The sequence below is a fragment of the Myxine glutinosa genome, chromosome 1 (assembly GCF_964187855.1).
Source record: "Myxine glutinosa chromosome 1, kmMyxGlut1.1, whole genome shotgun sequence".
Classification (NCBI taxonomy): Eukaryota; Metazoa; Chordata; class Myxini; order Myxiniformes; family Myxinidae; genus Myxine; species Myxine glutinosa.
Window position 1 is genome coordinate 172292574 of NC_136261.1, and position 12271 is coordinate 172304844.

At 48.9% G+C, this 12271-nt stretch overlaps 1 protein-coding gene across 11 annotated transcripts in view; it reads left to right on the forward strand.

The window, feature by feature from the left end:
* The window catches only part of LOC137431249 (rho guanine nucleotide exchange factor 11), a 159714-nt gene that overhangs the window by 59804 nt on the left and 87639 nt on the right, over nt 1-12271 (forward strand). For all 11 annotated transcript variants that reach the window (XM_078780119.1, XM_078780123.1, XM_078780134.1 and 8 more), the window contains one exon: nt 6173-6275. In XM_078780119.1, coding sequence (XP_078636245.1) covers nt 6173-6275 — 103 coding nt within the window. The remainder of the gene's footprint in view (nt 1-6172; nt 6276-12271) is intronic.

Sequence of the window (12271 nt, forward strand, 5' to 3'; positions counted from 1 at the left end):
ATTCACTCCGTCAGCAAACATTAGCCCCCATGTTGCTCGCAGCAGCAGTAGGCCTAGTACAAGTGTGAACAGTACTGTTGTACAGCTGACTGAGCAACAAATGTGCAGAGAAGGGAACACTCTAAACTCTAAAGCCGAAACCCGGAAAAGCAAATGACCATGAAACCCAGTGATGTAATGGTAGTAGTATAGTAGTAGTTGTTTCATTATTAAAGTGCTTAATTTAATAAAGTCCCAGTGATGCTAACAGGGAACATAAAATACGAGGGAGTGAAGATTCGGAAAAAAATGCCTGACTGTTTTAGTCATTTGGCTTTCCATTCAGCTGTCAAAAATCCAAATTCAGCAGAAACAATATGACATCGATATCCTATAAGTCTATACCCAGGTAACACACCGAATCCTGTTTCTCACAGTCTGAGAGTCCTTTTGGTGATTTTTGTAAACTCCAAGCGGGCTTTCATGTGTCTTTCACTGAGGAGAAGCTTCCGTCTGACCACTCTGCCATAAAGCCCAGATCGGTGGAGTGTTGCAGTGATGGTTGTCCTTCTGGAAGTTTCTCCCATCTCCACACAGGATCTCTGGAGCTCAGCCAGCGTGACCATCGGTGTCTTGAACACTTCTCTTACCAAGGCCCTTCTCCCCCGATTGCTCAGATTGGCCGGGCGGCCAGCTCTAGGAAGAGTCCTGGTTGTTCCAAACTTCTTCCATTTAAGAGTTATGGAGGCCACTGTGCTCTTGGGAACGTTCAATGCAGCAGAAATTTTTTTGTAGGCTTCCCCAGATCTGTGCCTCGACACAATCCTCTCTGAGCTCTGCAGGCAATTCCTTCGACCTCACGGCTTGGTTTTTGCTCTGATATGCATTGTCAGCTGTGAGACCTTATATAGACAGGTGTGTGCCTTTTCAAATCATGTCCAATCAATTGAATTTACCACAGGTGGACTCCAATCAAGGTGTAGAAACATCTCAAAGATGATCAAGAGAAATGGGAGGCACCTGAGCTAAATTTCAAGTGTCATAGCACAGGGTCTGAATACTTATGTCAATGTGATATTTCAGTTTTTTCTTTTTAATAAATTTGCAAAACTTTCTAAAATCCTGTTTTCTCTTTGTCATTATGGGGGATTGAGTGTAGATTGATGAGGGAAAAAATGAATTTAAACGATTTCAGCATAAGGCTGCAACATAACAAAATGTGAAAAAAGTGAAGGGGTCTGAATACTTTCTGAATGCACTGTATGTCATGCACGGTCTGATCCTTTCAATGACGTGATGTAAATGTGTTATGGAATGCACGGTCTGATCCTTTCAATGACCTGATATAACATGTTATAATGTCATGTACAGTCTGATCCTTTCATTGACCTGATATAACATGTTATAATGTCATGTACAGTCTGATCCTTTCAATGACATGATCTAACATGTTATAATGTCATGTACAGTCTGATCCTTTCATTGACCTGATATAACATGTTATAATGTCATGTATGGTCTGATCCTTTCAATGACGTGATCTAACATGTTATAATGTCATACACGTTCTGATCCTTTCAATGACCTGATATAACATGTTTTAATGTCATGTGCAGTCTGATCCTTTCAATGACCTGATCTAACATGTTATAATGTCATACACGTTCTGATTCTTTCAATGACCTGATCTAACATGTTATAATGTCATGTATGGTCTGATCCTTTCAATGACGTGATCTAACATGTTATATTCTCATGCACGGTCTGATCCTTTCAATTACCTCATCTAACATGTTATAATGTCATGCATGATCTGATCCTTTTATTGAAGTGATATACCATGTTATGTCATGCATGTTCTGATCATTTCAATGATGTGATCTAACATGTTATAATGTCATGCATGGTTTGATCCTTTCGATGTCCTGATCTAACATGATATAATGTCATGCATGTGCTGATCTTTTCAATGACTTAATGTAACATAAGAAGTAATAGTAATAATTATAATTGGCAATAATAATAATAAGGATAATAACATGACTCCCCCTGCCGCTCCAGTAGTGAGCGGGTGTACTAGTCCTTTTAAATGCTGAATGTCAAGCAAGGAAGCGGCACGTACCATTTTTAAGTCTTTGGTATGACTCGGCCAGTGTTTGAAACACCAACCTCCTCGACTCGGAGCGGACACTAATCATTACACCACTGAGGAAGATAAACAGCAACAAGTCAGGAGACGACCGACGATGGTTCATGAACGAGCGGTATTCAATGACAAAGGACGGACTATCAAGTCGATCGTCATGATCGTCACAATCATCGACGATTGATGCATCAAATCGGGACCATAATCAGTTATGAGGTTAGTTAGCTGCACAATACCGAAAATTCGGTTTGATTCCGATAACTTAGAAAATTTGACCTTTGTGACCTTCAAAGGTCAAAGGTCGAAGATTCTGAAATTTGTTGGAAAACTTGTATTTCATGATGTATGTGATAATATAAGATCATGTACGACATTTCACCCTATCAGGAAGCGAACGATGTCATAAAACCATAAAAAATCGACTTTTCTAAATTTCGTGACCTTGTGACCTTGACCTTGGGGCGAAAATGACAAATCGAGCTCCGTGGGGCCATGACATTGGCCAAACAAATACCGAAACCCCTGTCAGATTTCACCAACTCCCTTGGAGAAGATGTAGCTTGAACTCGATTACCCCCTAAAAAGACATCTTTTTCGGGCGTGGCTCCGCCCACAATGGGCACAATACGCCCACTCTAGGCAGGACACAACTAGATCATGATGTCAACCTCCCACCCAAGTTTCATCAAGATCGGATGATATCATCGGGTAGTTATGCTGTGGACAGACAGACAGAGACACACGCATGACGAATATAGTGGTCACTCTGTTTGATAACTCGTTAACCAATAAAACTTGTATCGAAAAGTATCAGAGTTTAACTGTCCAAAAGATCAGGAACCTAAAATGGCCTTTTTAACCACAAGTTACATTTTTGTCTTACTAAAAACCCAAATTCCATGGGACTTCTGATTTATTTTATTGTTTTTGTTTGTCAAACTTATTAATGATATTGGTGCTTTTACTATTACTGGCCTCTGCCATTAGGTTATCTATCTGTAGCAAAGAGTAGGGGAGAGTGGGGTAAGATGAGCCATTTTTCAGTAATGCCCTTCTGGACATCAAATATCGAATCCCTTCTGGGATTCCCAGAGGACATCCCTTCTGGACTCCTCTGACGCTGGCAACCTCAACATTCTCGTCCTCCTCGACCTCAGCGCTGCCTTTGACACCATCAATCACACTATCCTCCTCACCCGACTTGAATCCACCTTTAACGTCACCGGCACTGCCCTCTCTTGGATTAAATCATATCTCTCTGACAGATGCCAGTTCATCTCCATCAATAACTGCAAATCCCCCACTGCTCCCCTCCCCCAAGGTGTCCCCCAAGGTTCAGTTCTTGGCCCCCTCCTCTTCATCCTTTACCTGTCCCCGCTCGGTCACTTAATCCGCCGTCATGGTCTCCAATTCCACTGCTTCGCCGATGACATCCAGCTTTTCATCTCCACCAAGTCCGTCTCCACCGACACCCACTCTATCCTGACAAACTGCATCACTGAAATAAAATCCTGGCTTCAAATCAACTTCCTCAAGCTTAACTGTGATAAATCTGAAATAATCATCATTGGCCCAAAAACGCTCACAAAATCCACCCATAACTTTGCCCTCAACATCGACGGTATCCCAGTATCCACCTCCCCTCACATCCGGAATCTTGGCGTCATCTTTGACCAAACCCTTTCCTTCGACAAATACACTAAACAGATCACAAAGTCAGCCTTCTTTCACCTGAAAAACATTGCCCGTCTCCGCTCATCCCTCTCCTCCACGGCTGCAGAAACCCTCATCCACGCCTTCATCACCTCCCGTCTGGACTACTGCAATAGCCTCCTCTATGGTTCACCCTCAAAAATCACCAATAAACTCCAATACATTCAGAACTCCGCTGCCCGTCTACTCACTCATTCCCGGACCCGTGACCACATCACCCCCGTCCTTTACAAGCTTCACTGGCTCCCCATCCCCCAGAGAATCCAGTACAAAATCCTCCTCTTGACATACAAAGCCCTCCATAACCTGGCCCCATCCTACCTGGCTGACCTCCTCTCCAGACACACTCCCACCCGCAACCTCCGCTCTGCTGGTACCAACCTCCTGACCCCCTCCATCCGGACCAAATTCAGATCCTGGGGGGACAGGGCCTTCTCCATCGCTGCTCCCACCCTCTGGAACTCACTACCTCACACCATCAGAGACTCCTCCTCACTCACCACATTCAAAACATCACTAAAGACCCACCTGTTCAACGCTGCATTCAACATTCAACCCACAGCATTTAACCCCTGACTATCTCTTCTCCTTCTCCCTCCTTTTGCTTTAAATATTTCCCTATTGATTCTTGTCTTGTCTTTTTGATTCTTGTCTTATATATATGCCGTATATCGCTGCTGTTTGTTTTCTTGATTCTTGTCTTTTTGCAATTGTTGTTTTCATGTATTGTTATGCATTATGTTTTCCACTCTGTCAAAGCGCCTTTGGGCTTCTGGAAAAGCGCTATACAAAATAAATGAATTATTATTATTATTAAATATAAAGTGCTGTGCATCAGAGCCACAGTGATTATGATGGTGTAAATACTTGCTTCTCCCCTCATACACATGTTACCATTTCATTTTCATGTAATTAATTAGCAGAGGCCTTCAAAAAAAAGTTGTCTAATGGCTCATTTTGCCCCAATGATGGGGCAAGTTGATCATGGGTTCGGGGTAACTTGAGCCAGTGGGTAAGTTGAGCCACAAGAAAAAAACAGCATGAAGCATTTTGTGTCCCATCAAATTCACCGGCTCAATACAGGACAGAACAGCAATAAAACAAGTTTGAGACAAAAAGTTTAAGTCCAGATCCACTGGAAAAGCTTATTATATTGATAAAACACTGAGAAAACCCATTGAAACTGGGAATGCATGAAGTATTAATGAATACACATTTTTTTAACAATCACGCAAAAGCTGTTGCTTATAGCTTTAACAATGCAAAACAAGACAAAGTAGTTTCCTGTAAATGTTCACGTTTTTCAGATCAGATTTTTCAGTTCAATAACTGAAACTTGATAAATGCTCCTTTCCCTTGTGTGAAATTTACGCACATGTAAGAAGCACCTCGTGTCTATTACAAAGTAACATGATGTAATTGATCTAATGAAATTTAACAGTTTGAACTGAAATAATTATACATGTATTGTGTTCTGATTATTAGTAAGACACATGAATTATCAGTAAACTTTGGCTGAATGTTCATACATATGTAATCGTCAAGATTTATCAGTCAGATATGCTGATGAACTGGTTTGTATTTCAAATAATTATGAAGAACAACCACGTGCTGTCTTCCTTTTATAGTCCCAAGGCATTTTTCCATTTACCTGTGATTAATGCAAAAATATTTACATAAATCATTCTTAGGAATAGGATTTAGATCTATACACAAGTATCAGTGTTACAAGAACGACAGTTTTCAACTCCAACTTGCGTATAAAGCAGTAACTTTATCTTGCACACATGTTCATGGGGTAAGATGAGCCATGGCTCAACTTGACCCGACCCAATTGATCATCTTACTCCACGGGCGCCACTTTGAATATAAACATGCTCATTTCACGTATTGATTCAATTTCCAATTCATACTCTCAGGTAAATAATCTACACCATTCATGTTCACATTACTACATAAACAATTCATTAAGCTTCCATTAATTCTATTGTTATCACCCTCAAAACACCATAACTCAAAGTTTGGGAAATTCTGAAAAAAATACAAATTTCATTAGATCTTACTTACCCCTGCTTCATATTCCTCTGCATGTGTACTCAGGAAGAAAGACTATTGCTATGAAAGTATAGATGGCGCTCTCACACCTTCAAATATTTCACTTTCTAAGAAACATGGGGTGGCTCAACTTACCCTTAGGCTCAACTTACCCCACTCTCCCCTACCTGTGAGTGTGAAAGGTAAAAATGCATCTGAGTATTTAATGATAAAACAAATAATGTCCTTCAGCTTTGATTGACTCTGTGCTTCTGTGTGCATGTCTTTAAATGCTCCTAGGTCCACTAAACGATACCTATTCTGATGAAGACTTTTTATCTGCTGAAGAGAAAACGCTGAAGTGGGCAACAGACATTGTCGTTACACAACTTGAGGATTACAGGTATGGTTTACCACAGTACTTTAGCATTACATCCTCAACACAATCTGTCATATTATGTTGTGTACATTGTTACTCCCGCCACGGAGTAATGCATTCGATCGTGTCCATGTGTGTGTACGTGTGTTTGTGAACAAGATATCTGGAAAAGTTCTGAACGGATTTGGATGAAAGTTGGTGGGATGATTGCCCTTGGGATAAGGAAGAATTGATTAGTTTTTGGTGAAGCTCAGGATATTATTCCGGATCCAGGAATTTTTTGAAGGATTGTTTACCATTGGAAGATAGGGCTCATTTTTTTTTTTACATTATCTTCTATATATTCTATATTTAACATTGTGATATGAAAATAGTTTTCATATTTGTTGTAAATGTAGTTTAAACTCGTGGTTATGCGTTAGAGCGGTGTATTTTTTTTAGCAGCGTCGTCTTCAAGGTTCTTTTTTTTCTTCTTTCTAATAAAGACATATTCTGTCATTTTAAAACCACCAAAGTGTGTATTCGGTCTCCCCGTTTCATAAAATGTATCGTTTGATACGTATAATGCTTTAAAACTGCTTCTTTTTTTTTTTTTTTTTTAAACCTCAGAAGAGATATCAACATTTACCTCGGCGAATGTCAATCGCGGTGTCAGTATTTGATGAACTTATAAAGACTTAGGTGAGTTATAAGTGTGACAAGCATGTGCACGGGATTCTTCCCAGAAGAATGAGTGGTCGCATTAGCCTGTACGACTTAAAATGAGCGAGTTTTGTTTTCACGTTTGGGCCAGTTTTACATGTTGTATCCCTAAAAACGAACGTTTTTCCTGGCTTACAATTTTATTTGAAGTCACACATGCCTCAAAATACACTCACTTATATAGAATTGAATGCTGAATCCGAAAATGTAAGTGAAATTGCCTTGTTTTTTTTAACATTATCTTCTGTATATTCTATATATATATATATCTGTGCAGTGTCTGTCTTGTGTTGTCTTGTCTTGTGTTGTCACTGAACTACTCCCTCAAACTTTTTTGAAATCGTACTATTCCAACTTGACCCACGGCAGGAGTATGCGCTCTACTGAGTGGCGTTCTAGTTGTCTTTGATTTCTTACTGTTAACATAATACTTTATATAAATGTTGTTGAATTTTTAAAATGGCCTGTTACTAGTACCAATTTTTCGTCTTTTTCCTTTTGGTGATGTTTCTGATACCCAATTATATAGGCCATTTTGATTTGAAATAGGAGTGATCATGCTAATGAAAAATAGAATGGTTTCCCAACACCTGTCAGGTTTTTGACATTCACTTCCTGGGGCATGTGCTAGCAATTCTGAACAAGACAATTTATTTATTCTAACAAGACAATGTCCCAACACCTTTCAGGTTTTTGACCACCAACAATAGTTCATGAATAGAAATCCATAAACTTTCACAATTACCAGGTATAGAATTTGGGAAGGAGCCGGTTACTTGAATAATGGGTGGATCCAGGAGGAGATTCAGAGGGTCGGAGGACTGTGATAACAAAGGAAGCAAGACGAGAGGATAGGTAGGATGAAACACAGGACACAAGCCTGCCTGTGATACGAGAGCAACTGGCCTTGTACTTAGTCACGTGAAAAAGTAAGTACACCCCATGTAAAGTTTAGACTTTTTCAACAAAGTTCAACATACAGCTATTTGATCTTCATTTCAACAATATTGATAGATAAAGGTGATATTGTGGCGGACACGAAAGCACTGACGTGGTGACATCACCCCGCACACCAAGTGGGGATGGGCCACGCCAGGGAGAGAGGCGTGGCCTCATGATATACACGGGGTGCGCAGCCTTGAGCAGCTTAGTGTTACAGTGAGCTCCTGAAATAAAGACGCTTATAAGTTACCGCTTGTCCGCTTCCTCCTTGCTCGCAAGCAGCGCGCGTAACGCCGCGCTTTACTGGTGACCCTCGACGTTGGATCTGCCGGAGCGATCCTTCCACACACGACGCCATTGCCATGGCCAACTTCATCAAACTTCCCGAATTTTGGGAGGCCCAGGCCGAAGTCTGGTTCGTCCAAGCCGAAGCCAAATTTCAGCTTCGGCGCCTTACCGGCGACGACACGCGCTACTGCCACGTCGTCGCCTCCCTCGGGCCCGGCACGGCCGCTCGAGTTGTGTCCGTCCTTCGCCACCCACCGGACGGCCACAAGTACGAGGCACTCAAGCGGCTACTCCTAGCCACGTTTGGCCTCACGGACGACGCACGGGCCGACCGCCTCCTGGATCTCCCCGAGCTCGGCGACACGCACCCGTCGGTCCGAATGGACCATATGCTGTCACTGTTGGGCGACGAAGCCCCCGGTTCTCTATTCCGGGTGCTTTTCCGTCGCCAACTTCCAGCGCAGGTTCGCCTCGCGTTGGCCGGGACCGCGCTAACGGAACCCCGAGCATTGGCAGCCGAGGCGGACAGGTACTTTGCGGCCGTCACGGACCTCGAGGCTGATGCTGCTGATGATGCTGATCCACAGCATCAGCTTACACAGCATACGCAGCATGCTGATACGCACCTCGTGACCGCCGCCACGCCCCGCCCACCGCCGCGGCGAAAACCGCCACCGCGGGGAAACCCACCAACTCCACCGGCCTGGCGGAGCCAGCCGCGCTCCTCCAGCTCCACCACCTGGTGCTGGTTCCACGCCAAGTTCGGCCACGAGGCTCGGCAGTGTCATCCGCCATGCTCCTTCAACAGGTCGGGAAACGCCCGGGCCGGCGCTCAATAGTGGCGATGAGCGCCGGCCGTTCGAGCAGCCTGCTGTTCATAACGGACACCTTATCCGGGTGCCGTTACCTGTGCGACACGGGAGCGCAGGTGAGTGTCGTTCCCGCCGGTACGTCAGACAAGCACGCTGCGGGCGGGGGCCCCGCGCTGCTTGCCGCGAACGGGACGCCCATCCGTACGTACGGAAAACGCTGCCTCTCTCTGCGGTTCGGAGGGCAGGTTTTCCGATGGACGTTCGTCACCGCCGACGTGCCCATGGCACTGCTTGGCGCGGACTTCCTGTGCGCTAATGGGCTCCTGGTCGACGTAAAGCGCAGACGTCTTGTCCAGGCCGAGACGTTCAGCTCGCTCGCTTGTGCGCTGCCCAGCTCGTCGAGCAGCTCAACGAGCGGCTTGCCAAGCGGCTTGCCGAACGGTTCGGTTCCGGCCACGTTGGTCTGTACGCTTCCGGCAGCGGACGCATTCACCCGCCTCCTCGCCGGCTTCCCGGCCCTCACGCGGCCCACCTTCTCGGCGGGGGCCGTCAAGCACGGGGTGGCCAATCACATCCCCACTGTCGGGCCACCGGTCTACGCCCGGGCACGCCGCCTCGAGCCGACGAAGCTGGCGGTGGCAAAAGCGGAGTTCGCTACCCTGGAGCGACTCAGCATCGTTCGGCGCTCAGAGAGCGCTTGGGCGTCGCCACTGCACATCGTGCCGAAGCCCGGCGGGGGATGGCTACCGTGCGGGGACTATCGCCATCTCAATGACGCCACGACTCCCGACCGCTACCCCGTCCCCCACATTCAGGACTTTTCCGCCCGTTTGGCGGGCATGTCCTTCTTCTCGAAGGTGGACCTCATACGCGGCTACCATCAGGTCCCCGTCAGGCCGGAGGACGTCCCGAAGACGGCGGTCATCACGCCATTCGGACTCTTCGAGTTCCTGCGGATGCCCTTCGGTCTGAAGAATGCGGCTCAGGCGTTCCAGCGACTGATGGACAGCGTCCTGCGCGACTTGGATTTTGTCTACGTCTACCTGGACTATCTGTCTACGTCTATCCCTGGTGTTGGGCTAGCGGCTAGGGTGCCGGCTTAGGATCCTAGGATCCTGGGTTCGAATCTCGGTCGATCGCCGAATTAATGCCAGGGGGGTTGACTCAGCCTGTCATCCTTCCGAGGTCGGCTAATTGAGTACCAGTTCACTGGTAATTCCCTGTTTGTCGTTGAAGGCGGCAAAAAGGGTTGGCGTCAGGAAGGGCATCCGGCCGTAAAACATTGCTTCAAAAAGGGGACCAAAAAACAACAACTACCAGGTCCCCGAAAAGGCCAACCCCCGCTCGCGGGGAAAAATGGCCTCTAAACGGTGGTTTTTACCTGGACGATATCCTCGTCACCAGCGCGTCCCACGAAGAGCACCTACGCCACCTCCGCACGTTCTTCGAACGCCTGGGCCAGCATGGCCTGATTGTGAACCCCGCAAAGTGCCGGTTCGGCGCCGCCATAATCGATTTTCTGGGGCACCGTGTCACCAGGCACGGAGCCGTCCCCCTGCCGGCCAAGGTGGAGGCAGTGAAGGGGTTTCCGCACCCCCGCACGATCAGAGGGCTGCAGGAGTTCCTGGGCATGGTGAACTTTTACCATCGGTTCCTGCCCCGTATCGCCCAGCTCCTGCGCCCCCTGCACGAAGCTCTCCGAGGTAAGCCGGGCAAAGGCGACGTTACCTGGACCGAGCAGATGGACACGGCGTTCACGGGCGCGAGGCTCGCCTTGGCTAACGCCACCATGCTCGCGCACCCGGCGCCCGATGCACCGATCGCCCTCACCACCGATGCCTCGGACTACGCGGTGGGCGCGGTGCACGAGCAATGGGTGCATGGAGCTTGGCAACCGCTGGCGTTCTTTAGCAGGCAGCTTCACCCGCCCGAACGCCGTTACAGTACCTTCGACCGCGAGTTGCTCGGGCTTCACTTGGCGGTCAGGCACTTCCGCCATCTGCTCGAGGGCCGTGCGTTCACGGCCTTCGTCGACCACAAGCCGCTGATCTTCGCGATGGGCAAGGTCACCGAGCCGTGGTCGGCCCGGCAGCAGCGTCACCTCTCGGCCGTGTCCGAGTACACGACGGACATCCGGCACGTCGCGGGGAAGGACAACCCGGTGGCGGATTGCCTTTCCCGGGCCGTCACCCACGCAGTCCACCTCGGCATCGACTATGCCCGGATGGCAGCGGACCAGGCCGCTGACCCCGACATCCAGGCCTTGCGGACCGCCGTCACGGGCCTCCGCGTCACCGAGGTGCCGTTCGACGGCGCGGGCGCGGCCCTCTTGTGCGACGTCTCCCTCGGGCATCCTCGCCCCATCGTGCCCGCGGGCTGGCAGCGCCAGGTGTTTGACGCCATCCACGGCCTGTCCCACCCGGGCACGAGGGCCTCCCAAAGGTTGATCGCCGACAAGTTCGTCTGGCATGGCCTCCGGAAGGCCGTCCGCGGCTGGGCCAGGACGTGCCTCGCGTGCCAGCGCGCCAAGGTGCACCGGCACACCCAGGCCCCGTTGGCCCCGTTTACGGTGCCGGAACGCCGGTTTGACCACGTCCACGTGGACCTGGTGGGACCTCTGCCCCCCTCGCGGGGTTTCACCCACGTCCTCACCATGGTGGACCGCACCACCCGGTGGCCGGAGGCCGTGCCCTTGGCGTCGACGACGGCGGCCGATGTCTCGCAGGCTTTCATCGCCACCTGGGTCGCCCGGTTCGGCGCCCCCTCAGACATCTCGTCCGACCGCGGCCCCCAGTTCACCTCGGAGCTCTGGGGGGCGGTCGCGCAGGGGCTCGGGGTCCGGCTGCACCGAACCACGGCCTACCACCCCCAGGCTAACGGCCTGTGTGAGCGATTTCACCGCTCATTGAAGGCCGCGCTCCGGGCCACCCTCCGCGACGGCGGCTGGGTCGACAGGCTCCCCTGGGTCCTGCTGGGCCTCCGGACGGTGTCCAAGGAGGACTTGCGCGCATCCGCGGCGGAGTTGGTCTTCGGGCAACCACTGCGGGTGCCGGGCGAGTTCCTCCCCGACTCCACGGCACCATGGTCTGCGGCACAGCAGCGCTCCGCTCTGCAAGAGACCGCCCAGAGGTTCGCCCCGGTGCCAACGGCATGCCACGGGCACCGACCGACGCACGTCGCCCCGGAGCTTCGCACGGCGGAGTACGTCTTCGTCCGCCACGATGCCCACCGGACACCACTGCGGCCCCCGTACGATGGGCCTTTCCGCGTGCTGGA